This window comes from Spea bombifrons, chromosome 4 (assembly GCF_027358695.1).
Source record: "Spea bombifrons isolate aSpeBom1 chromosome 4, aSpeBom1.2.pri, whole genome shotgun sequence".
Lineage (NCBI taxonomy): Eukaryota > Metazoa > Chordata > Amphibia > Anura > Pelobatidae > Spea > Spea bombifrons.
Genome location: NC_071090.1, coordinates 29,698,106 through 29,721,097, shown reverse-complemented (window position 1 = coordinate 29,721,097; position 22,992 = coordinate 29,698,106). Strand labels below are relative to the sequence as shown.

Sequence of the window (22,992 nt, the reverse complement as noted above, 5' to 3'; positions counted from 1 at the left end):
TCTGGATTGGGTAGGTCAAACTGAGTTTCCCGGTCCACAGAGAGGACTGGGAAGCTAAGAAAGTAGCTTCCTCATGAATCTGTCATGGCTGCCCTCCCAAGCTCAGACCTACCCCCGTATGTCCTCAATCTCAGGGTGACACCCACACATCCCTACCATAAGCCTGGATCCTTGTGGTTGCAGCCCAGGGTAGTTCTCATCACAGTAACCATGACAAAAATTTAAGAAAAGTTCCTTTTGATCTCTTGAACCATTTCTGCTGCTGCTGTCCTCCTCCTAATGTCCCTTGCAGGAGCTGGACAGGTGTGAGCTCACATTGGGGGGTGATTTCTTGCACAGTGATTGAACTGGTTGAATATATATAGAGGGAGGGTGTTCTAGTGCAAGCTTGCAGCTGCTACATTTTTACAAGGTAAGTATTTTTTTCTTTAATAGGGATCCCTTGTTATCATACTGATGCATAATAGCATAATATACAGAACAACTTCTTGACAATGTACCCTAGTTAATCTGTGTTTGTGTTCCGAATTAGGGGAATCTTACGTTTGTGGTGTTTTATATGTTTTTCAATGTTCTCCCTTTAATAAGGGCTTCGTGAAGAGCAAACTCCAGTGCTTCATAGCATCAACACATAAAAGAAGGTCCCGTTTCACTGGGTGATGGCTCCTCCTTACTGAAAAAGTCAAGCCAGAGAAACTCAACATACAAAGCAACCATGTCAAAGAAAGGGCGCAATAAGGGCGAAAAGCCTGAAGCCCTCATACTTGCTCTCCAAGCTGCTAATGAAGAACTCAGGACAAAATTAACAGATATTCAAATTGAGCTTCATCAGGAAAAGTCCAAGGTAACTATATCTACAATTAGGGGATGCAAAGAAGAGGGTTTGTTCTCCAGATGGCAAAATGACCAGTGATTTTATTAAGTTTATTCTCTTGGTGAATTGGTACCTTTCAAAATGAACATTAGAGACGTGTTATTTTGCTGTTAACAGAACCTGGAGATGCATCGTGATGTAATACATAAACAAGTTTTTGCCACAAGTTGTCAAAGATGCCTTATTTTGTTTCCTCTAGAGTTAAACTTGTGACATGTTACAAGTTTAGCCAACAGTAATTTTCCCTGTTGTAAATATTCCAAATATGCTAATACCGGTATTAACGTTTTAGCAGTTCATCAGAAAGGATGCTGTTATGGTGACTTGCTAGTGGTGGCAACCACATGTTTCTAGTAATGGGCCAAAAAAGCAGTTTTGCATCTTAACGTGTCAATACTTTAAACATAGAACCAATACAAAAGGCTACTTTTAATGGTATGCGAATGTGGACTAAGAATTGATGTTTTCTCCAATATGCAGGTTGCTAGACTTGAAAGGGAGAAGAACCAGGAAAGTAAACGCATAAAGGAGCAAGAGCAGCATAAGCACACAGTAAATGTGACAGAACTGAAGGCTAAGCTGCATGAAGAGAAGATGAAGGAACTTCAGGCAGTGAGGGAAAACTTAATCAAACAGCACGAGCAGGAAATGTCTCGGACTGTCAAACTCAAAGAGGCAGAGATCCAGCGACTAAAATCTGCTGTCAGTGCCTTGCGTGATGGCAGCAGTGACAAAGTTAGGACTGCCCTGAGCGTGGAAGCACGCGAGGAAGCTCGGAAAGTGTTTGACTCTGAACGCCTCAAGCTCTTACAAGAGATCACTGAGCTGAAGTCAGCCAAGAAGCACGTAGATGAGGCTCTCAATAACATGATACAGGCGGACAAAATCCGAGCTGGGGATTTGCGGAGTGAACACCAGTCCCATCAAGAAGCAGTTGCCAAAATCAAATGGGAAAGTGAGAGGGACATTCGTCGACTGGTAAGAGAGCCTTGGCCCTTCAGGTGTACGAGGAACATCACAACTCATGAAGCTTCTTTAGTGCAGAAGGTTTTAGGTGGGATTGCAAACATCAAAAATTGTGACTCAGACTGCACTCCTAGATCTCAATTAAATCATATGGGGCATTATAAATGAACCATCAGATTAGAAATTTGGTTAAATGTAATTTGACTGACATGACGATGGGTGACAGTACATTAAAGACCACATAACAATGTAAAACGGCATACATTACCAGGATATTTTCCAATTATTAACAGATATTAAATGCCTGCAGTCCTGGCATAGTGAATGTATATTTATTTTTCTGTAAAATATTTGACATATACGCCACCAGCAAACTTTTTGGAAACCGCATTTTAATTTTACATTGATTCTTGCATTTATTGATTGGTTGATTGATTCTTCATTTTTATTGTGTCCTCTAGATGGATGAAATAAAAGCGAAGGACAGGATAATATTTTCATTAGAGAAGGAAATGGAGACTCAGTCCGGTTACTTACAGAAGCTGCAGCTCCAGAAGGAGGCCTTGGATGAACAACTGTTCTTGGTGAAGGAAGCTGAATGTAATGTTGGAAGTCCCAAACGCGAGATTCCGGGACGGGCAGGGGATGGTTCAGAGCATTGTGGCAGTCCGGTAAAAATACTGCATTCATAAAACAATTTACAATCAGTTTATCAAATTAGAGGAAACCTAGTAATGTTACGGTTGGAATATAATGGAAATATTACACTTTTGACATCTGAGACTGAGACATCAGCTTTGTGCAGTTTTTAGTTGACTCAGACTACTAAATTCTCTAACTAAGTATCTCTAGTTTCAAACTTTACGTATTAACGTATTTTACAGCTTTTACAGCTTCCTACAAGATAACCTCTTAAGGACCAGGGCTATTTTAATTTACAGTACAAGCATTTTTCATGTTTTTGCTATGTCTTTCTTAACCCATTTTTTCTCTCTTTCTCATTTAGTGAACCTACGCAAATTATATATATTTTTAAAACCATATTTATATATGTAAGACTTAAACCAGATACGTCTTTGGTCCTGTACGGGCATCTTTTCATGCCGTACCTGGCACCTCATTGGTCACAAAAGGGTTAATGGTGCTTTTCCTCCTACTCTCCTAAACACTTTTATAAACAAATGCAGCATTATAAAACAGTTTGTAGAACTGTAAAATGCCAAATCCATTCCTAAAATAAATATTTAATCAAGTAAATTTGTAAAATGTGTTAGTACCCATTCTTAATTTGGAAATTAATTTGAATAAAAAAGGCACCAGACTTGAAGTTTGTGCCACTTGTGATCTATTAGAAGACAGAGACACTCTCAAGTTCCTTTTTACAAATTATAGTATAGTATGTGTATCAATGTAACCAATTTTGCTTTTTCTTTTAGGACTTACGAAGGAATCAGAAAAGAATAGCGGAATTAAATGCTACAATTCGAAAACTTGAGGACAGAAATACCCTTTTGGGTGATGAACGAAATGAACTGGTATAATATCACATGCATATGTATTTTCATAACAAAGTCCATCTTGAGATATGTGAACAAAATCTTTGTTTGGAGTTACATATAAAGATGCCTGGGTGGCAGTGTTGATCAAAATATAAGTTAGCTAACTTGTCATCTCAGCATGGGCTTCCATTCCACTTTGTGTAGGCATATGTTCTCTAGTTCTGTATACATATGGCAAAGTGTGTGTGACATCCCATACTCATCGGGGTCAGCCACAGTGCTCATGGACTCATAAAAACTACTAGGAGCTAGGCCTTCTAAGTGTCTTTACTGAGACTTTACTCTAAAGCGTTAAGCCCTTTTGCTAAATTGTTGCATTTGTCCAACACGTTTACCAGCAGCCCTATATGGTGCTATGGTATAAGCAAATTAATATGCTGGTTAAGGCTCCGATAATCTTTATTTAATACAGAAGCCACTTGTATATACCATTTGCATGTTCAACAGTTGAATTGATGCTGTTCGTTTCCATGTGTTGCAGCTGAGGAGAGTGAGAGAAGCAGAAAGACAGTGCAAACCTCTCCTGGAGAAAAACAAGTGCCTCACTAAAAGGAACGAAGAGATGATGCAGTCTCTACAGCGTATGGAGGAGAAGCTTAAAGTCATCTCAAAAGAAAATGCTGAAATGGTATGTCGAGGCCTGGACATCATCCAATGTTAGTTATATGGGAAAGAAACATTTGTACTATGTCTATTGGATTTCTCTACTTCTTGTAGGCAAGAAGATCCAGCCAAGGTTTAGTAAGCAGAGCCCCTTTTAACTTAGGCTGAGGTTTTAGCTGAACCCAGCGACAAACTTATTCAGTACAGAATGCCAAGTCAACAGATTCTGTTTTCTATGTATCTATCTATCTATCTATCTATCTATCTATCTATCTATCTATCTATCTATCTATCTATCTACCATCTAAGATAACCTTTATGTTACCTACAGTGAAAAAATAGATGGTTATTGTACCTTGACATAGGTTATATTAAAATGAAATTTTATTTTACAGTTCATTTAATTCATAAAATTCTAGAATGTATTATGTAAATATTTATTGAGTTTTTAAATGAACCTGCAAAATAGTAGTGATTGGCTAATGAGAGGTAGCGTAGTGCTCTTGGGCATTTAATTCGGGTTACAAATGGTCACATACGTTAATATATGTTTTTATTTTCAATGCAGAGAGAGAAAATCACATCTCACCCTCCACTAAAGAAGCTGAGATCCTTAAATGATCTCGATCAAGCTGGTGAGGAGCAAGAAATTGAGTTTTTGAAGCTACAAGTGATAGAGCAGCAGAATATTATTGACGATCTCACAAGGGTACGTTTACCAGGTTTGAGTGTTAAAGAGACTGCTTACGTTTGCAATGCTTACTTCCTACAGGCCTTCTCTCAGGGCCTGGATCGTTAAACCCTTAACCCGCAAACCTTGAAGTCTAACATTGGACATAATTATAGCAGGCTCAAGAATCAGACACAATATCTTAAGATGAAAACAAGGATGGTATTACATATAAGTCACGTTCCAAACATGTTAGCTCTGGAATGTCATTTTAAACAAAAGGATAAAACAATGGGCATATAAATTTTGGGGGCACGTTAAATGAGCATATAGCACAAGAATACCGCAGCCGCTAAAATATACAACCAAAAACAGATGCAAAAAACGCTACAAACTCTACAAAATGTACAGACTTACGACATGGAATACCAGATGTTGTTGACCATGAAGTAAATTTCCGTTCATGAGGAATCATTTTTCTGTTTAAAGAGGTATTCAGGAAGTTGGAACATGCTTGTCAGTTGCCATGGGTTTCATTATGCATTCTGTTGAATGTAATAAAATAATTGTATTCATTTTCTAGGACCGGGAAAAGCTTATAAGGCGGAAGAGACATAAAAGAAGCTCTAAACCGATAAAGGTATATACGCCCTTTCACCTAAACTGTATACGGCATGTAAATATAGCACAGAAATCGAATTCCTCTGTTAGAAGTGAGATTAATAGCAATTAATGAAACATACAGATATGAATGATGTAAAAATGATCTGAAATATAACATTCTACTCCAGAGACATCTGGTTGACACTGTGTTTGGCTACGATGATGACTCCATGGACTCAGAAACCTCTTCTGTGGCGTCTTATCGAACAGACAGGACACCAGCCACGCCAGATGATGACATAGATGAAGTAAGCAAAGCCTCTTGTGTTTTTCTAAAGGACAGAATTTGCATCCTTTCAGCCTTTAATATCTATCAGCATATTTAATTCCCACACAGTATGAAGTCGAATGGCTAAGCCACCCAGAGTAGTTAATGTTTAGTAGTTTTTCTAATTCATCAAATGTTAGCCAGAGAAAAATTGCTCGGTATATTTCTTCTTAGGCCGTTGCATTTTCACATGGTAGAAAGGTGGCCTTAATTTCTCAAACATTTGTATTCGATGCAAAAATACCGTCGGAAACAATTTATTTGTGTTAAATACAAAAACGTCTAATCTTTTTGCTCCATAGGGTTTGGCAGCAGAGGAATCAGAGCTTCGGTTTCGACAGTTGACCAAGGAGTACCAGGCACTACAGAGGGCCTATGCCTTGTTACAGGAGCACACTGGCAGCATGATAGATGCGGAGCGAGAGGCCAAGGTAACCGCGTACAAGTAGATGAATCTGAATTGCGGATCATTCGCTTTCATTTTGCACTGTAACACAATAAAAGGCGCAATCCCATCAGGTTGAAACTCTATGTTGTTGGGTGATCCAGTCTTGGGATTTAACTCAGACATATTTGTAAAAACATTGGATTTTTTGACTTACTGTTTTGTAATTCAGCTGCGTTTTTGGGAGTTTTGTGGCTGATTGCCCTATGGTGAAACCTTTGATGATCAAGTGCCTCTGAGTGGGCTTTTCCCATATGCCTTCTGAGATGTTGAGCTGAGATGTTTAATAAGGTTTTTTCATGCCCTAAGCCGTTTCTATCAAAATATATCTAACAGCCTGCAATTAACTGTTTAAAGTTCTGTTCTGCTTAGACAAAACATTACAGTCTTCTACAAACACTGAACTTGACATTTGGTCCATCTAGCCTGCCAATCCTTGGTCTTATATATCATATGCAGGATAACTGTATATTCTTTTACTGTATTAACCCCTACCACTTTCCCTGAAAAGCTATACCACCACTTATGTACCACCATCTCAGTTAAGTAAAATTTATATTACATTCAAACCCTAACTTTCTAGTTTTAGACTATGATCTCTTATCCTAACATTTCTTCTCATTTGAAATATGTTTCCCTCGTGTACTTTGTTCAATCGCTTAATCATACCCCTCTCTATCTACTATCCTCCAAACTTCACATATTGAAGTTGTTTTTTTTCGTTCCTGATGATTTGTATACTGTAATCCAGCCCATATTTTAATAGCCCTTTGAACTCTATGGAATGTCTATCTTCTGTGAGATGGGTTATCTGCAAATGTATACAATAGTCTGTAGAATATTAAGATGGAAATCATTTGCAGATCTGTCTTGTTATTCTTCTTAATACTTAATAATCTGAAAAAATATGGCATCCCCTTCCAGTAGGGAGGCCACTGGAATGCTGAACCCCACTGGAAGGTCAATGGAGCAGATGAGAGACCCAGCAGGGTCCGCCTAGACTCTGCTTATATCTCTGATTATCTGACACACATTGTGATCAGCATTACAAGGCTATGGGGGCACGCTTGCTGATCACGACGTGATCAATGCAGAGGAGATCACAATGATATTGGGAGCTTAGTGATGTCGCAGTGACACCATTAGTATCCATAAGCTATATGTGAGAAAATATAAAGGGGAAAAAAATATTTGTTTGAAAAATGCCTTTCACTCAAGAACAAAAAAATATATGAAAAATCCTTCACTATGGAAACATGTAAGGGATCTGGCCCTCTGGAATATTGTATGATTGCGTTATAAACATATTGTGGGATATTACTGCAATCAAGAGTTGTCGTGGAACATACAATGGATTATTCAGCAGTGGCACCTACTGTGTAGAAGAATTCCTAAGAGAAATCGCAAAAAAAACTATTTTTCGATTTTTTTAACATACTCGCACTAATAATTATTATATTTTGTGTGCGTCTATGTTTGTTCCCTACTTGCCCTGAACAAAAGGATATCTAAAGTGTGTGGGTACATTAAACACAGGAAAGGGGACTCTTGATCAAACCAACATATGGTAAAAATGACAGAAAACAGTCTTTTGTGTACTGAAAACCCTTGGTACTAAGGGGGTTTAATATCTACGAAAGTTATACATGCTGGCTGATTTATGTAAATAAATATTGATATATACAAAACTAAAAGTGAATAGAATAATTATAAAGAATCCTGAAAGTCATGTTATAAGCTAGTGATCTTTAATTACTGTACAACATATAACAGATACAGGAGCAGATGCAGACCGAAGCTTTACGGTACAAAGCAAAGATTGAAGACCTGGAAAAGGCCTTAGCACAGAAGGGACAGGTTTGTTGTATTCTTAATATATCTATATCTTTTCTAAATAATCATTACGATTTGGATTATGGGGAATGGATGATTAAACCGAGATTTAAAAAGTAGGAAATCTAGTATCTTAATGTTAATGGAGGATGCAATGTATCCTCTAAAAACCTGGGGCTGGTGGAGTATATAGACACTACCCTGTGAGTTTACTTTTTTGTACTGTTAACTCCATTGCACATAACAGGGAATGTAGGGAGAAGATGATGCATGGATCTAAAAGCTTAACTTTACTCCCTACATGGATTGTGATGGGGGTGTAGGTTGCTCAAATATTATTGCACCCCACTGCACACATGAGCCATTGGGCCCCTTTGATTTTTCTTATTTTTAATATTTTTTTTTTCTTATTTCAGAGTCTCATTTCTCATTATATATTTCCTTGTTTTTGTAGCAGAATTCTGCAAGTAGCAGGTTAAGGAAGTGAGGTTGTCATTGAACTCACATGTCCAAAAAGTCACATACAATATTCTCAAGCAAGCCACTCATTAATTAGTGAACGCAACAGCTTCTTTTGTGAGTTTTAGCATATGAGGCCATGTAACTGACGTGGAGTCTGGTCAGTCCAGTCAACCACTAAAGGATGCAAGTTGCTACAAAACATACATTTTTTTGATAGGTATTTACAAAACTATTCTTTCACCACTCAGACATATTGATCAAAGTAACTTTACTATATATTTCCTTGGAACATAAAACCAGCATACAAACTTTTACGAATTCCTTTGTTGCTGCAACACAACTTTGGATGGTATCATGTCTACGTGACTGCAAGCTTGAATTGTCTGTGAGAAGATGTGTATGTTGCATGAGATTACTTTAATGTTTTACATAGCTGTCCTTTATTTGGACTTTATACTCGGTCACACATCTGATTGTCTCTATTTACACTAAAATAGTTTCTCTTGTAAGCAGGACTCACAGTGGGTAGAAGAAAAACAGCTTTTTAGGAAACGGAACCAGGAATTATTGGAAAAGGTATAGTAATAGTAACTCTGAAATGTACAAATGTTACTGAACTGAATATTCACTTATTATATTTGTAATTTAATGAAACCAAACCAAAATGAATTGACTATTATCAGGTCACATATTACCATTTTACAATATATGTTTTTAAAAGCATAATGTAATATATATATACCTAAGTTCTATGACTAATTTTTTGACACTAACCCCAGAGCACTGTCAATGGTACCAAAAGTTTACGCTCCTAGATGGATTTAATATAGAGTATGCCGAACTCACATCACAAATGTTCAAAGGTGAACATTTCTCGACAAGCACTCCTTTTGACATCTGTTTAGAAACAAGTAACTGTTAAATTACATAGCTGTAAAACATGAACTTATAGAAAATGCAAAATGAATGCCTTGTCATTCGTGACTACTTGTATCTGGGATCAATTAGTCCATAAATGAAATATAAAAATAGTCATAATGATTACTTTCTCTTAGATAGAAAAACTGGAGGTGGAGAACACCAAATTACAGCAGGAGCTTCAAGATGCCAGAGATCAAAATGAATTACTGGAATTTCGGAACCTGGAACTTGAAGTAAGAATGTTATTAAAGGCAGTATATTAAATGTCGAAATGTCGTGCAATGAATCAGGGTGGGACTTAACCAAAGGTGTAAAGTATAAATGAAGGCACAGGGGAGAAGCACATGTCATGGAGATACGGAGAGGGTAAGAGGTAAGCCTGTAGCAGATGGAAACAAAGACCATCATTCCCATTATCCTTCCAATTGGAAACAGAAGTCACATTCTGGCACTGGCTGTGCAAACGGCAACACTGGAGAGGTGATATAAATAACGTTACCAGTTCTAAGACTAACCAACCAAAACAGACATGAAGATAAGATTCATAATTGGTAACGTGATAGATCAGTCCTTTGTAACTTTGTTTAATAAGTATCTGTTTAGATTGAATTTCTCTAATATATCTAATTTATATATGAAATTTTTTTTGTTAATATGAATGTCTAGTCTAAGTTGACTTTGGAAATATTTTTAAAAGGGATACAATAGCTGGATTCCTAACTATGCATTTTGTTTTCATATCTGATTCTAAATCCATGTTATTTATTTACTTAAAGGAAAGAGAACGGAAATCTCCTCCATTTAATCTCCAGATCCATCCCTTCTCAGATGGGGTCAGTGCATTGCAGATCTATTGTATGAAGGAAGGGGTCAAGGTACGTATTTAATATTTAATACTGTGACGTTTCAATACATACCAAAGACACTGCTGGGTGTTTTTCTTACTTATATCTAAGTTGAACGAAATCCAGTAAGTGCATGACCAGCGTAGGTAACCTTGCTATGTTTGGTATAGTTTTTAGTTTTCTGAATATTTTGCCTTTTTAACTGAACCATAGCACAGCTACAAAAATATATATTGTTATTTTTCCTGCTGAGGAGGTTATGAGAGCATTGGAGAGTTTTGTATAGATATATCACTATGACCACAATCCAAGAAAAATATGGTTGCAGTATTTCATGGAACATTTAGGGAGGAGAAAAATTCTCCTGTATGCAACCCTCCAACGATGTGCTGATAAAAGCGGGGCCTAGCAGGCCTACATCTGCAACTCAAGTACACTCCACCTGATGTTAATCTTAGGTGGAACGTAACACACTAAAATAAGTTGAGTTATTGCCAAGTTCAGATGCCGGTTTGGAGTTAGTACCACTTGATCCCCTGTACTGGTGGATCCATCCATATTCATCTGAGGAGTGAATTGTATTAAATACTAAAGCCTGAAAATGTTTAGGGAGACTCAAGGTAACAGCTCAAAAAGTTTCTTTGATAAGCAGTACCTTTCAATTTGACTTAGAGTCAGGCTGAATTAATTGCTTTTGCTAAATACAACAATGAAGAGTGATAAAAAGAGAGAACAAATCATGATTGACTGGCCAGGCATTGTGGAAGCTTCTTTCATAATATGTTCTCTGCTTGATTAAATTTAGATCAATTTGTTCCTTTTAGGATGTCTGTATACCAGACCTTATAAAACAACTCGACATACTAGGAGACAACGGGGTGAGTAGAACACCTTTCTCAACTAATATTATGTTTAATAACAATAATCAAGTGCCTGTATGATGTCAATTATTTGGGATTTATTTTTGTAAACTGTAACGGCTGCCTGGAGTCACTCATTTCATTTTATTTTCCTGACCACCAGAATCTGAGAAATGAAGAACAAGTTGCCATAATTCAAGCAAGCACCGTATTATCTCTGGCCGAGAAGGTAATACTAAATTATGGATGGGTTCTGGTAGACTTTAGTCAATTAGAGAGCTTGTGATAGCCTTCCAGTTACACTGACTCAGTGTTAGTTCTTTAGAAGTTGTCATGCATAATTTAATCTGCCATTGGCTCTAATACTCTAACAAAAGTCCTGTAAATTATGGCATAAAACAATCTTACATGACAACATATATGTTTCTTCACACACACATACACATATATATGTATATTATTCCTGAATATTATTCTTGGTTCTTTATTGTTCTTCTGATTGCTGTAGACAATAGAGATCCAAATACCGCAGTAATAATCCCATATCTCATTAATACTGTTAATATGGCAGATTGTTTCACAATATTTTATTTTACCGGACAGTGGATACAACAGATAGAAGCTGCAGAAGCTGCCCTTCATCGAAAAATGATAGAGTTAGAGAGTGATATGGTAAGATTTTTTCTAGTTTTGTTTTTTTTAAATAACAAAAATTCAAAAATATACTTGAATGCTTATGTATATATATATATAGATATATATATATACATATATATATATATATATATATATATACACACATTGATTTGATGAAAGATGTAAAGGCACTAAGATCCCTTTTGTTACATAATTTGTTCAAGCAGAGGAGGGCTGGCAAGGGAGACATGGGGCAATGGCCTCTGGGCATCTCTAATTCAAAGACATTGGGCTACCCAAAGAATCATTGTGCGCTTTATACTTACATTTTCATGAACATTTTATCTAGCACTTACACATTGAATTGATCCTTTTTGGGGCTTTTTTGTTGGTTTTTTATGCATTACATGAGGACTTGTCTACTGAATATGTTTTTGGTTATTTCATTATTGAGCCACTTGGATCAACTTTCCACTCAAGTGAAAGTTACCAGCCCTTCCCTGCATTCAATGACAAGTAACAACATGTTTCAGTGTTGCAGCACGTGTAATTAGTATTGTTGATGAAGTAAAGAGTATGGTGGCTTAAGCCTTCAGTACTGAGGGTTCTGCAGCCTTTTGTTATGTGCAGCTGGTCCCATTCTGTGATCATTGTAATTTTCTGATTTGTGTATTATAATTATTTCTAATGATATTGTAGGTGGTTTAAAATTTTTGTTTTAAAGATTAATTATTGAATAATTGCATTACTCCAGGACCAGTTCTGCAAGCTGAAAGGTTACTTAGAAGAAGAACTTGATTACCGGAAACAAGCCCTGGACCAGGCTTACATGGTATGGGTTGAATGGTCCATGTCAAAGATGAAATGATAACATTTTGATTAAATATGTGTCTGGCTCTACTATAGGCAAGTAGAGCTTGCAGTAACATGGAAATGTCATGTAGCAATATTAGCTATGGTGCATAACATAAGCCTCCCAGAGGAGAAATTTAATTATTTGTATTGATTAAAACAAAGAAATGACACAAAAAATGCCAAATTTGTAACATTTGTAACACAACTACAGTGTGTTCTGCTGACATACTGTATATGTCAAGATTGTATCACATTATAGCATATAGTCACATATAAGGACAATTGTTTTAAGGTGTGTGGATAAGGCCTTGTGGGGGGTATTGCCAGGCTCATTAGGAGCATGGCTGGCCTCGGAAGGGGATGTGGTCCGGAGGACAGAATTGAGACATCATTATGTATTGTACTTCCATATGTTTGTATTGTTTCTTTAACTAACTAACCTCTGATTGAGCAGCGAATTCAGGAACTGGAAGCCACCCTATATAATGCGTTGCAGCAAGATACCAAGATCAAGTTTGGTGAACTTTTGAATGACAAACAACAAGATGAGCTCAGAATGGCAGTAGAGAAGCTGAGGAGACAAATGTTAAGGAAAAGCCGAGAATTTGACTGTCAGATCTTGCAGGAAAGGATGGAGCTCCTCCAACAAGCTCATCAGGTAAATACAATATAAAGAATAAAAGATTGCAAAGGCTCAAGCTACTAGAATCATTGGGAGAAATATAAGAAACTATTCCTGAGACAAGATGTTACAACGTTCATGCTTCCGTCCATACTTTGTAGAAGGTTTAATTATTTCTTAAAATTGTATCCACGAATTCTCACATGGTGCTCCAAAAAGTCTCAAATAGTGACCGTACAATAACAGATAAAAATGTTAGCAATAACAAAACTGATACTATCCTGTAAAATTCATAAGGTAAATATCCTTGTTGTGTATAGATATGCTGAAGATAAGCTCCTTTAAGATTACCCCATATATTTTTATCAGAAATTGAGAAAAATTGACTAATAACCATTCATGTTTTGATCTACTGATCTACATTTCAGATTACCCATCCAGAGCCCTTCCATTTTTTTTATTATCTGTCCCTATCTAATTTGTTCCTTAGTCCTAGTTTTATAGCCAGAATGTTAAACCATAATTAACCTCACATGAATTGCTATGAATTAAACAATTTGTTTTGAGACCAGGTAAAGTTAATGCTTATAAAAATATCCATATTTTAAAAATGTATTTTGTTACTGTATGGAATTTCAGCCAGTCTCTTAGATTCACATTATAGCAATCGTTTAAAGGATACATCTTTTAAGCCTAACAATGTTACTTCACTCAGTTTTTTTCTTTGATTTCTAGAGGATACGAGATCTGGAGGATAAAACTGATATTCAGAAGAGACAGATTAAAGACCTGGAGGAAAAGGTTGGTTGTAAAAGCTTATGCACTTCATCTTTAAGAAATGACTTATTTTTCTCCTAAATGAGAAATGATTTTGTTAGTAAAGCTCTTATTATCAGCTTGGTCATTTTTTGTTGAATCAGCAGTCCAAGCCAAATCCAAGAAGTAATATGTAAGGCTCCCGGGAATAGTGGAATAGTTTGACTCAACTGCATTTTATTGAGTTGAAAAAAGCAGGTCGGACCAGGGAATTTTCTTATGCATATGAATAAAATACTACGCCAGATATGGACCCTCTTGCCCATTGGGACTAGAAAGATTTCAATATTATAGATGAAGCAAGATTAGACTGTAGATTGTAAGATTCACTAAATAACAAAATATTTTAATGCTAGTTGGTTAATTATGCAAAATACTGAGGAAACAAATGCAAATTAAATGAAATATAAGTGTAATAAAAATGTACAGAAAAGACAGTATACTAAGCTTAAGCAGATGGCTTCAAGCCTTGAATGGTCTATGGAACTGAGATCAGCGTATGGAGTGGAGACCTATGTAAATAATAAGTGTAATGCCTATAGTATATTATAGGAATATTCAGGCATTTTCACATATAACTAAATACCTTTTAAATATTTTGTTTGAGACCCCTAACAACAACCTGGCGCTGTCCATGCTGAAGGACAAATAGGGTTGGAATGACCAATTCTGGTATACAATGGGAAAAGTAGATCAGAAAAGCAATATCACACATATCACATTTCATGGTGTTTTCTCTTAAGCATTATGCGTTAGTTCTGCTTTAGTATACTTCAGTAATGGAGATTACGTGTTTCCACTAATTTGCGTGTTTCTGTAATTATGTAAAAACACGCTATATGAAAATAGAATGCATGTATTACATTACTGCACAGTTTGGGAGAATGTTGCAGTTTTTCTGTATTTCTTATAACAAAATTCCTAATTGTAAATGTGGCCATAAAATCACGTTTTTAGGAAATTAGCCAAATCTTGAGGCTGTGTAATTAACAAAATCGAATCACTTATGTTTGGGCTAGGCCAGGCATGCAGATCACGTCTACAGCTGCGTTTACTTTGCTTTACAAATAGCTATCTTTTTTTCCTCAAAAATCATGAGAGCAATGTTGTTTGAGGTTCATATCATTCAGAGTTATTATAACTGGAGATGATTGTGGTCTCCCTGATTTGCTGATCTGAGCTGTTCCAGATGCCAGTTAATGAACGCTTGGACATATTCAGTTTTTTCCATCTTGCATTACATACATACAGCTGATGAGCAAACGTTATTTTATTTCATCACCGAGTGGTTTCCTATAGCAAACCATGGGCTCATCACTGGTTAATAGTATGAGCGCGGTTAGGCAAAGAACTTACCTTGTAACTGACATTCGACTACATTGCACATATGCATCAATGGCTCCCATAAAAACAACTTCCATGTACGCGTACCAGATCCTCTCATATCCTGTCATTCTTATAGTAGATCATCCAATCACACCAGGCATCAAACTTTCTTTTTTAATTTATACTTAGCACCTATATTTAAAAATGTTCTTCTCCATTGCAAATATCATGTTTCCTTCCAAATTCCATTAACATCAATATAGAATTCTTGATTTTTAACCCCTTAATGACAAAGCCCGTACATGCATTGTTTTCAATGGGTTTAAGGACCGCCCATTGTCCTTAAGGGGTTAATAGAGTTCAACATAATAATTAATGAAAACAAAAAATGCATTGAATCACCCAGACAAATCCCGTTTTAATTTAACAATAAGACACATCTGATTATCATATGATTCTCAACTAGCATTCTGGGCTCTCCAATATTGTCTAAATACTCTTATTTTTCCTTCTGCAGTTTCTCTTTCTATTCTTGTTCTTCTCTCTTGCCTTCATTCTTTGGCCTTGATGCTACGATACCTCTTGAGCAGGTAAGAGCTCTCATTAGCTTCCTTTCGCCTATTAACTTATGTAATTAGTCTGCTGATAACACCATGCTTCGTTATATGAAGCATCCCTAAACTGAAGACCTCCAGATTTTGATTCACATAAAACATTTTCTTTAAAGATTTAATAACTAAAAATATGAAACCACTTAAACAACAGGGGGCAAGGTTGGATTTTCTAGAACAATAACACTTTGGTGTGATGGTATTTTTTCATATTTTGTAATTTTTTTGTATATTTGGTATTTTTGCATATAAATACATTATGTACTAATTTAGAAAATGTTAATAACTTGTGCTAAGTTTTTTGGCCAACATCTTTATCTAACTTGAAATAGTCTGGTCCAGAGAGCACAATTGAGAAGGCTCCATGGCAAGGGCATGGATGACTATCAGCAGGGAACGGCTGGCAACTTTCAGCCCAGGGGTACCTTCAGCCAAGAGGCTCAGTAACATTTGGGGGTTCTGCTGCATACAATTTTGAAGAGTTACAAGAATGCAACGTAGATATTGTTAAAGTGTTAAAAGTGTTGCAAAGGATACGCTTCCATTCAACATCTACTGATCATTTTTACTATGTTGCAGAGTGCTAGACAACATGGATGAACCTGTACAAAAAGACAAATGCTTCCATATTTGTTGAGGAGAGAACACTGTTTATACTTGTACTGAATGACAATTCGAACATGTTTTTTAAAGCCATTGCTCCTGATCTGCTGCCTGGCAGCTCCCGAGTGGTCCTGTCTAAAGTTACACTATATGCTGCATTCAGTGGAAATGTACAAGTCGAAGCAAAAGAGGAGATCAAAATCGTATTCTTCTGAATCCACAAGGAATTGCAGGTCAAGAAATCAAGAAGACTTGGGCGTAGAACCAAAGCTAATTAGACATAATCTATTCCCTGCTGTGCAGGGGGAAACTTTTAAAGTAGCATCATGAATCCAATGACTGAATTGACTGAAAAAGAATTCAGATACTGCAAAGGAAAGAGCTGGAGGTAAATTGACTACCCCATTGAGGTTATTTACAATAAAATATGAAATTCGGACAGTCTGGTTTACTTTATACAGGGATCCTATTTGTTTTAACTCAGGGATTGTGACCGCCTAAATGTGACTATAAGTGTGAAAAAGGGGACTGTTTTATTTGTTACGCAATAGTAGTACATTTTATGGTCTATAGTCAGCATGTTCACCCCCAATGCATTATGGGAACAGGCATGAATCCCACATCATTCAAACACGTTCTACACGTCCAAAGAGTTTACAATGGCGGTTTGCTGCAACAGTATCTGGTAAAATAATTATATGATTGCCGGATACACGTTTCTGCTACCAGGTGTTATATTTTTTAAACCAGTTGTCACCTTCACAACCTTTAGCTTAACTAAATTAATTTAGTTAAAGGGGAAATTTTACCAAATTGCGGGCATTCTGTTTTTACAAATTTAGGGTTATGTATCAAAATGGTTCTGGGGCAACACTATGAAAAGTATTCATATGACTGCATTAACCAATGCAGCAGCCCTGCTGATCATTGATTTTTAACCTTTTGCATAATCACTTTTTATGCATAATTCCGTTACCAATTCAAATTCAAATACACAAAAGTAAATTTACCGGATTATTGATGGAAATTATCAGTATATGGCCAAGTGGAGCATACAATGTTATCTGTCAAACCTTGTATAAAGCTGTCGAGAAATGATAAACGTTGAAATCATTACTCCTATTTTGAGGTCAAAGTTGATGCAAACCTTCACAAACAAGGTATGGAAGTGGATTGTGGTTTAGTGTAATCAGGCCTAGGTGGCAGTTCTGGTGGGGGAAGTCTTTCTGCCACATAAATTGGGGCAGATTGTCCTATTAGACAATCAAGCTCCCAGGTACGCCACTGCTCCCAGCCTGAATACACTATAGATTACTGTAAAATACATTTAGCACCACTAAATGTTTTGTAGGTGACACATCTGCATTAACTAAAAATAACAATAACTAACGTAACTCTTTCCTGGCAGCAAAACATGAGAAATATGATGTTTATTAGTAAACTCTACATCTGTGGACATAAATATGAATGTTGATTCCATGCAACACACACTGTATTCACATGTACCTAGTTCATCACTGTGCCCATAATGCCTTACAGCACCAAAAATTACACCTGATTACTTTATGCACACCCCTCTGGCGCTCGCAGGGTTAATGTCACGTTTTTGTAGTACCTACCACAAAATGAGAACTTAGCATCTGTAGTGCCTTCTACCAGACGCCTCAGAGTGTACTGTATACATACTATAATGTGCTGCAGACAGACAGTTTGTATGAATTTTTCGTGCACAGAACCCTGACATGATACCCTGGAGAATGTGCCCCTTGTGTTCTGGAGAGGTACTGCATTGTAAACAGTGGATAGGATATTACATGCAGCAATACAGGTTCACTCATTTGATTTATGTCTGTCCATATTAATCTCAGTTAAGGATACAGGTCACGAGAACTGGCCGAAACATTTACTACTATTTTCCCAATTTTTTTTCCAAACCTGCATTGACACACTTATCAGTCTAGGGAACAATTAGGAGTGTTTCTTTATATATATATATATATATATGTATATATATATATATGTGTATATATATACCGTATTTGCTCGATTATAAGACGAGGTTTTTTTCAGAGCAAATGCTCTGAAAAATACCCCTCGTCTTCTAATCGGGGTCGTCTTCTAATCAGACCTCAAATAGAGGTCTGATTAGGAGACTAAGATCCAGATCCCCCGCACCGCTGCAGGGGACCTGGATCCTCCTGTCTCCCCCCCCCCATACACACACTTACCGGTGCTTCGTGCTGTATTGCCGGGGCAGCGATCCGCGCAGCCGGAAGGAGGTGGAGTTGGCAGCGGGGGTTTGTCTGCGTCCGTCGCGTATACCTTCCCCCGGCTGTCAGAGATCAGAGTTCCCCTGACAGCCGGGGAAGGTATTCGAGACGGACGCAGACAAACCCCCGCTGCCAACTCCACCTCCTTCCGGCTGCAGCAGAAGGAGACGTTAACCCGCTGCCCCGGCAAAACAGCATGAAATTGGAAGCACCGGTAAGTGTGTGTGTGTGTGTGTGTGTGTGTTAGTGTGTTAAATGGGGGCATAGGGCATTTCTGGAATGCCTTATACCCCTATTTGCCACTCTGGCACTTAGGGGGTTAAAAAGCATATTATGGGGCAGAGTGGCATATAGGGAGGTATAACGCATTTCACCTCCCTATTTCACTCTGCCCCATAATATGCCTTTTAACCCCCTAAATGCCAGAGTGGCATATAGGAGTATAAGGCATTTCTAAGGGGGGTAAAAATGCCTTTTAACTCCCTTAATGCCACTCTGCCTCCTGGAATGCCTTATACCTCCCTATATGCCACTCTGCCCCATAATATGCATTTTAACCCCCTAAATGCCAGAATGGGATATAGGGGTATAAGGCATTTCTGGAGGCAGAGTGGCACATAGGGGGTCAAAAGGCATACCATGGGGCACAGTGGCATATAGAGGGTTAAAAGGCATATCATGGCCATATTGGTGTGGCAAGCCTGGGGGCAGATGTGCGTTACTGGGGGACAGGTTGGAAAATACAAGGAAATAAAAATAAAAAAAATATTTTTCTCAATCATAGCTTTTATTAAAAAAATAGTTTACATAAATTAACATTTACTGGTAAAACTTTTTTCCTTTAGGGTCGTCTTATATTCAGGCTATTTCTTTTTTTCCTAAGTTAATATTCAGATTTTGGGGGGTCGTCTTATAATCAGGGTCGTCTTATAATCGAGCAAATACGGTATATATATATATATATATATATATATATATATATTGTCTTTTGGCCTACTTGTGCTTCATGTTAAAACTATTGTGCATTTAATTGTATTGAAAGCTTCATTGGTTCCAATGAATTCATTTTTTTCTCCTGATGTCCCATGATTACCCTTCGCCATTGACAGAGATGTCCACTGTAAATTAATTAAGCTGTGGGGAGTTAAAAAGCAGAAGATTTCGCAGAGGTAAAGGGTTTGGAATTTTAACAAATATTTTTTAAAACATGTTTTTTCAACCTACAGCGATACATTATCTTTTTTTTCAGAAACATGAGTACTTACATAATACATAAATGGTTGTTTCTAAACAGACTCGGACACTTTTTCATGGTGCGAACCTGAAGTGTGGGGTTTGCCCCCTTCTTACTTATGGTGACAAAATATTTTATGCCCTGGTAAAAATGAATAGGTCTAACCATCATCATCCCTGAATTATGAACAAATGTATGTGTGCATCCAATCAATATGCAGGCCAGTGGTGTTACACTTCACTAATCCTGCTGTTGGCTAATCCATGTAATCAAACTGAACAAAAAATAAGACTGTACATAATTATATTATTAATGTATATAGTAGGTTGTTTTAGCAGACAGAAGTGTATTTCCTTTCAATAAGGAGACTGGAATGATTTATCCTGCTTATTAAACTGTACAATCTTTTGTATTATGTTTCTTTTGTAAATGTATTTATTTTTATTTGGTTTTTATCCTAAAGGTTGCTGAGCTCACTGTATATGGGGCAATATATAACGTAGACTGGATAAAATCATAAATTCATATGCTTTATTATGCAGAATTTTTGTTTGGTACCAAGACCAGCTAAGGTGCTAACACACATCTAAAATTTAAAAGAGACAGCCTTGGTAGTGTCCCAGATAGAAACTCCCAATTCTCACAGGATTGTGTCTGGATGATGTGTAAAATCAAAGTTGTAAAAACCCTACGAGTTTCATTGTATATCTTTTCAGGGGTAAAAAATCCACCAAGGGTGACCCTTTTGAATTTTTGATGCGTGTTAGTACCTGAGCTGGTCTTGGTGCCATACTAAATTATAAGTGCATAATAAAATATATGAATTTATAATTTTGGCCAGTCTGTGCTATATATTTCTCTCTCTCTTCTAATATATCATTTAAGTATCCGTGGAAAAGAACAAAGCTTTATCTGAAATCGAGTGGCACTTTCTCTGGTTGTAAACAATTCATATTAGACCTTAGCAACATGCTAGTCCTTCTATGTTTAGTGTAAGTTCCCAACGCCATATTTACAACCTGAGTATCTATCAACTGCACAAGTAGCTCTAGCTCTGATATATTAATGTATGCTTTGATAGTAAAAGTATTTAAAGAAACTGGCACTGGGAGATACAATCCTGTATTTTACATAATGGTACATTTTCCTTCCCTCTGCTATTTTCAAGTTATGTGCAATCATTAACATCAGGGTCTTTGATATACACCAAGTGGTATTGGCGTAAGAACTCATATTTTCTCAGTCATTATTCAACTTCCTAATAAGTCAGAAGCATTCAGTCATAAATTACATTCACTTATTATGATTGCACTTGTCATGAATGGGGTCTATACAGACAACTGTAATGACCCAGAGCACCCAAAGATGGTGTTCAGACGTTATTGAGCAATAGCAGAGTCGGACAGGGCCTGGTGCAGGGCTAATGCACTCTCCCGGGTGATAAGCACCTAGGGTTGTGCAGCCACATACCAGGGCCCTGAGATAGCAGCGGATGTTGTCCAGTTCAAAACAAAACTTGGTGATATCTTGCAGGCACTCTGGAGCAGGCATGAGACATAGCTCTACAGAGAAATGAACAAGATGCTGCAGGCTGGGAGTAGAGAAGCTAAGCAGAGAAACATAGCAAGCAAGGGAGGCAGCGCGAGCAAGGGAGACAGAGCAAGGAACATAGCCAGACAAGACATACATGTACAGGACACAACAAAGGACAAGGAACAAGGCAAGGAACACAGGGGTGGAGCGAGGAGCCGAGATTCTCAGATGCTCCTCCTTTAAACAACAATAGGATATCTTAACTGGGACATGGGAAGAGAAGAGAGGAACCGAAATCCTCAGATGATTTAGGGAAAAGAGGGGAAAGGTACATAAAAGACAGACACACATGAATACAGGACTAGCTTAGGGCTATATGATAACAATTGGAGATTTAGTCACATGTTATGGCCATAGTATGCTTAGCCCACCACTACACCAAAGAACGCCTATATACGGTGGGTCCTAGCACTAAACCCTGCCTACTGAATTACTAATAAGCTGAAACTAAACATTAAATCTATACACAGACTAAAGAAGGACATACCTTTAGGCTGCAGACTGAGACAAATATAACAAACGGGTGGAGCACACCTTATAAAGGAAAGAGAAGCTGAAGCTAAGGGCAGGACTTAAACAAAGAATCAGAAGTAAACGGCAGAGCACAAGGAAATCCAGGAATGGATTACAGCAAAGGGGGAACTGAAGCGAGACAGGGGAACTAGAGAGAAGCAGCTCCGCGGCCTGAATGGGACCTGACAGCACTAAAAAAAGGAACATAAATTGGAATAATTAGAATAGCCCAACCATTGCAATACAATGAATGCTATTTTTACTGCTTTTTTATCAGTAATAATTGTAAAAGAAAAAGCATGATACCATAGAAATGTTATATTGCATATTAATATCAAAAATACCCAATACCTGATCAATTAAACATGTTTATATGTCATGTTTCACAAAGACTCAAGAATAAGAGTTTCTCACATAACAGAAACAATTCCAGCAAAATAATAATAATGCAGTAAATAAAAAAAATTAATACAATATAAAATACCGTTAAATACAATACAATAAATATTGCTTCCATATGTAAAAAATACATAAACCACAATCTGTGGACCTTACAATGTATCCAAGGGCCCATAGTCTTTGAGAAAGTAGGTGCCCCTCAGACTTCACTGGCACCTGGAAGTTTTTACTGTAAACAGTACTCCAGATCTTCTATAGTACTCCAGATTATACCAGAATGGTATGCATTGAATATAGCAACCTGGGTAATACATTCATCTTAATAGACACCATACAGCCTAGCCGCCTTTTGTCTCTCTTCCTAATTTCTTAATGTTCCAAGTTTGAATAGTGGTTGGAGATTTAGGGATTTTAATACATAGGTACTTTACTATATGCCTCTAACTCTTCATGTAGAGACGATAAGGAAGCGTGGGATTTGTTCGCTTTGTGGGATTTTGAGAGGCTAGGAAGGCTCTGATGAAATAATTTTCCCTTATTCTAGT

At 37.2% G+C, this 22,992-nt stretch overlaps 1 protein-coding gene across 3 annotated transcripts in view; it reads left to right on the top strand.

Annotated features, from left to right (window-relative positions):
- The window catches only part of JAKMIP2 (janus kinase and microtubule interacting protein 2), a 38,183-nt gene extending 21,306 nt beyond the window's left edge, over positions 1–16,877 (top strand). For 2 of the 3 annotated variants that reach the window (XM_053462565.1, XM_053462566.1), the window contains exons 3-23: positions 589–844; positions 1,355–1,852; positions 2,302–2,511; positions 3,277–3,375; positions 3,881–4,027; positions 4,571–4,711; positions 5,256–5,312; positions 5,464–5,583; positions 5,906–6,034; positions 7,822–7,905; positions 8,857–8,919; positions 9,399–9,497; positions 10,041–10,139; positions 10,934–10,987; positions 11,133–11,198; positions 11,573–11,641; positions 12,360–12,437; positions 12,915–13,118; positions 13,818–13,883; positions 15,742–15,814; positions 16,415–16,877. In XM_053462565.1, the coding sequence (XP_053318540.1) occupies positions 716–844; positions 1,355–1,852; positions 2,302–2,511; positions 3,277–3,375; positions 3,881–4,027; positions 4,571–4,711; positions 5,256–5,312; positions 5,464–5,583; positions 5,906–6,034; positions 7,822–7,905; positions 8,857–8,919; positions 9,399–9,497; positions 10,041–10,139; positions 10,934–10,987; positions 11,133–11,198; positions 11,573–11,641; positions 12,360–12,437; positions 12,915–13,118; positions 13,818–13,883; positions 15,742–15,792 (2,463 nt within the window). In that variant the 5' untranslated portion in view covers positions 589–715 and the 3' untranslated portion in view covers positions 15,793–15,814; positions 16,415–16,877. The remainder of the gene's footprint in view (positions 1–588; positions 845–1,354; positions 1,853–2,301; positions 2,512–3,276; positions 3,376–3,880; positions 4,028–4,570; positions 4,712–5,255; positions 5,313–5,463; positions 5,584–5,905; positions 6,035–7,821; positions 7,906–8,856; positions 8,920–9,398; positions 9,498–10,040; positions 10,140–10,933; positions 10,988–11,132; positions 11,199–11,572; positions 11,642–12,359; positions 12,438–12,914; positions 13,119–13,817; positions 13,884–15,741; positions 15,815–16,414) is intronic. The other variant, XM_053462567.1, reaches the window with a different exon arrangement.
- The last annotated feature ends 6,115 nt before the right edge of the window (positions 16,878–22,992 follow it).